General features: G+C 59.6%; 1 protein-coding gene across 1 annotated transcript in view; it reads right to left on the bottom strand.

The window, feature by feature from the left end:
- Positions 1-414: 414 nt before the first annotated feature.
- LOC311358271 (uncharacterized protein) overlaps positions 415-4064 on the bottom strand; it is a 7146-nt gene continuing 3496 nt past the window's right edge. Inside the window, exons 3-4 of the mRNA XM_084478266.1 lie at positions 4007-4020; positions 415-3313 (exon numbers count right to left, since the gene is read on the bottom strand). Of these exons, the coding sequence (XP_084334392.1) occupies positions 1725-3313; positions 4007-4020 (1603 nt within the window). The 3' untranslated portion in view covers positions 415-1724. The remainder of the gene's footprint in view (positions 3314-4006; positions 4021-4064) is intronic.

Below are 4064 nucleotides of genomic sequence, written 5' to 3' on the forward strand. Positions count from 1 at the left end.
GACCCGAAACCACACAGACTTAAAACACACACACACACACACACACACACACACACACACACACACACACACACACACACACACACACACACACACACACACACACACACACACACACACACACACACACACACACACACACACACACACACACACACACACACACATAATTAACAGGAAGAAGGATAGTTTTGCAATGTTTATTTCAATCAATTATGTTTTTCTTTAGACAACAGATGTACAAAGGGTGCGTTCTGTAGCAAATTTACTTTCTATTCATACAGCAGCAGAATTGGCATGTACAAAAATACACAATTAGATTTCGTTGTATGACACAACATACAAAAGTACATAACATAATGTCTATTTATATAATCTATAAGATCATAAATATTCAGAACTATACACGTTTAACACAATTAACCTTTATAGCAACAATAAAACAAATATTTTAGTGTTTTTACTTTACAATGGAATTACCTGGAGTATTAACCTGTGCATTAAAAATTCAAAGTAATTTCCGTAATACGGTGCTTAATAACACTGTGTCTGCACTAAATGAGAAGTATTATGTAGGTAATAAGCACTATGGGTGTCTTGTTTCAGGTGAACCACCATGGTAAATTAACACAACACAGATACTGGTATAAAGGATCTTTACGTACAGACACACACACACACACACACACACACACACACACACACACACACACACACACACACACACACACACACACACACACACACACACACACACACACACACACACACACACACACACTATAGGCTGTTTATAAGACTTGGCTGTTCCACGGGGGAATGGAGAAGTGCTATGAAGGGTAATACAATAAATGGATGTTGATTTTGCTGTACATTTTCCTTTACACTTAATTTTCTTTCAAAAGAGCTTTAAATACAACAAGAAATATGACCCTTTAACAAATCAGCGAGCCTACACAGGCCTCTCGCTAAAGACAGGTTTGAGTACTGCGGAGATACTTGTGTACTTCTGAGGCACACACACAGGAGTACATACACAGAGTACTTTGAAGAACTCTTCCTGGTGGAGGTTGAGTTTGGCAAGACAGCGGCCAATCAAGAGACCAGTGATGACGTCACACATCAATAATATCCCGAACTCAAAGTGTTGAGAGAGTCCCAAACGTGGGAGCACTCAGAAGGGGTCCCTCTGCAATCATTGGAGCGGTACAGCAAGGATGGGCTAGCCGGAAAGCTAGCTGTTAGCAAGCTGGATGCCAGCGGGATGCTAGCTGGACGATAGCCGGATGCTAGCTGGACGATAGCCGGATGCTAGCTGGACGATAGCCGGATGCTAGCCAGAGCCAATGCGAGATCTGAGCAGGTGCTAGCCAGATCCTAGCCGGGCGTTGGCAGGATGCTAACTGGGTGACAGCCGGCGCCAATGCGAGATCCTAGCGGGTGCTAGTCATCTCCTAGCTGGGCGTTAGCAGGATGCTAGCCGGATGCAATCCCGGATATCCCGCCTCAACCCACAGAGGGCGAGGTTCTGCCTTGGGGGGGGGTTTTGCGCAGTAAGCAGCAGCTCCCTGCCAACAGCGCCGGGCACTGGGGCACTGTGTGCTCGCTCTCTCTCTGTGTGTCGTCCGCGGTGATCCCCAGGAGACCACAGAGCAAACCCAGCCGTGGTCCTCGTAGCTCAGGACGGCGCCGTCGTTCCCGTCGTTCCCGTCGTGTTCCCGCCGCTACACGTACGACTCCTCGGCGAAGAACAGCTGGTCGAAGTCGTCGGCGCGCGGGTCGCTGCAGCGCCGGCGGTCCCAGTCCTGCCGCCCCTGCGCCAGCGCCAGCGCCACCTCCTGGCTGCGCTGGCGGGCGCAGCCCTCCGCGCCGCCCTGCCGCGAGAAGTAGTCCCGGACGGCCCTGCTGGCGGAGGAGGACAGGCCCGCGCCTGAGACCCGCCGACCGCCCGCCTCGTGCGGTTGATGACCTTTGGCCTCTCGCGAGGCGCGGCCGGGGCGGTCCAGGCTGTGGCAGTAGGAGGGCGGCGGCACCCTGCAGGGTTCGGAGGCGCGCCGGGCCAGGGACGGGTGCCGCTTCCAGCCGCCTGCGTCCCCGGAGCCGGGGGACAGGGGGGTCGTGGGGGTCGTGGGGGTGGTGGGGGTCGTGGGGGTCAGGTTCCGCTGCAGCACCAACGTGGTGGCGTTCTGTCCGTAGAACACCCCCTTGGGGGGCTGGAGGGCGACGTGGCCGCCTGCGGGGGTCCCTGGGGCGTGGTGGGCGCTGGTGGGGGTGGTGGGGGCGGTGGTGGGGGCGGTGGTGGGGGGGGGCCGGAGGTCCAGGAACTGCCGCAGCTCGCGGACGGTGAGGGGCCGCTCGGCCACGCGGCAGAACGGCGCGCGGCTCCTCTGGAGCTGAACCAGGGCCTGCTGGTAGGACGGGGGCCCGCCGTCCGCCGACAGGCCCTGGGCCTTACCGACCCGGCTGGCCCCGCCCACCGGCGGCGGCGGCGGCGCCTCCTCCTCGTCGGGTTGCCGTAGCGACAGGCGGCGGTCCTTCCGGAGCCAGGTGTTTGGGTGCAGGCCGTGCGCGGGGGGGGAGTCCCGGCGGGAGAGGGGGGAAGGCTCGGCCGGCGGGGACGCGGCGGGGTTGGCGGCCGTGTAGTCCGTGGAATACTGGGAGAAGGCGGAGTCCAGCGAGCTGAGGGAGGAGCCCGTGGGCGAGGTCGCCGGGGAGGACAGGCTGGAGCAGCTGGCGTCCAGTCGCAGCGGAGGGGGCGGGGCGTACTTCGAGGGCTTCCTCCGCCCGACGGCGGCCGCCTTGGCTGCTGCCCTCTCTGCCCTGGGCCGGCCCGCCTCCTGCAGCTGCAGCGAGCTCAGGCCCTGCTCCAGAAACACCTCCTCCTCCTCCTCCTCCTCCTCCACCGCCGCCGCCGCCGCCGCCGCCCCCGCGTCATAGCTCGCCTTCCTCCCCGCGCCGCCGCCGCCGGGACCGTTTTCCGTGACGGCGACGGCGACGGCGGCGCCGCCGTGCGACACGCCCACGCCCACCAGCGCCGGCTCCGAGCTCCGCCTCAGGCGTCGAGGGGCGGAGGAGACCGGGACCGCCGGTAGGGGGCGCGGCTGGCGGTGGGCGGGGCTGACCCTGCGCCGGGGGTCGGGCTCGGGGTCGGGCTCGGGGTCGCTCAGGGTGATGACCGAGTCGCGGCTGCGGCTGCCGCGCTTGTCGCGCTCCAGCAGGGGGAGCTGCTCCTGCTCCGGGGACTCGGGCTCGTCGTTCAGCTCGTTCTCCAGGCTGTCGTAGGAGGAGTCGTTCATCTGGAAGGAGGACGCGTCTGGAGAGAGGAGGAGGAGGAGGAGGAGGAGCAGGGGAGGAGGAGGAGAGGAAAGGAGAGGGCGGTGGAGGAGAGAGGAGGAGCAGAGGAGGAGGAGGAGGAGAGGAAAGGAGAGGGCGGTGGAGGAGAGAGGAGGAGCAGGGGAGGAGGAGGAGGAGGAGAGGAAAGGAGAGGGCGGTGGAGGAGAGAGGAGGAGCAGAGGAGGAGGAGGAGGAGGAGAGGAAAGGAGAGGGCGGTGGAGGAGAGAGGAGGAGCAGAGGAGGAGGAGGAGGAGGAGAGGAAAGGAGAGGGCGGTGGAGGAGAGAGGAGGAGCAGAGGAGGAGGAGGAGGAGAGGAAAGGAGAGGGCGGTGGAGGAGAGAGGAGGAGGAGGAGGAGGAGAGGAAAGGAGAGGGCGGTGGAGGAGAGAGGAGGAGCAGAGGAGGAGGAGGAGGAGAGGAAAGGAGAGGGCGGTGGAGGAGAGAGGAGGAGCAGAGGGAGAGAGAAAATTAATTCATGCCACCAACACTGTGAATGTGAAAACATGCATTCCATAATCCCCCCCAACTTAATTGACAACAAGAGACAACATATTTGAGCACCCATATACACAGAGGTCCTCACAATTTTTTAACCCTGGCCACGGCCCTGACCACACATACATACACAGAGACACCACACATATACCAGATATACTACCAATATATACCACAGACATACTACTGATTTACTGTAGCCCAGATATACCAGTTCACAGTATCACAGGACAGCAAA

Source organism: Micromesistius poutassou (genome assembly GCF_964030765.1).
Source record: "Micromesistius poutassou genome assembly, chromosome: 14".
Lineage (NCBI taxonomy): Eukaryota > Metazoa > Chordata > Actinopteri > Gadiformes > Gadidae > Micromesistius > Micromesistius poutassou.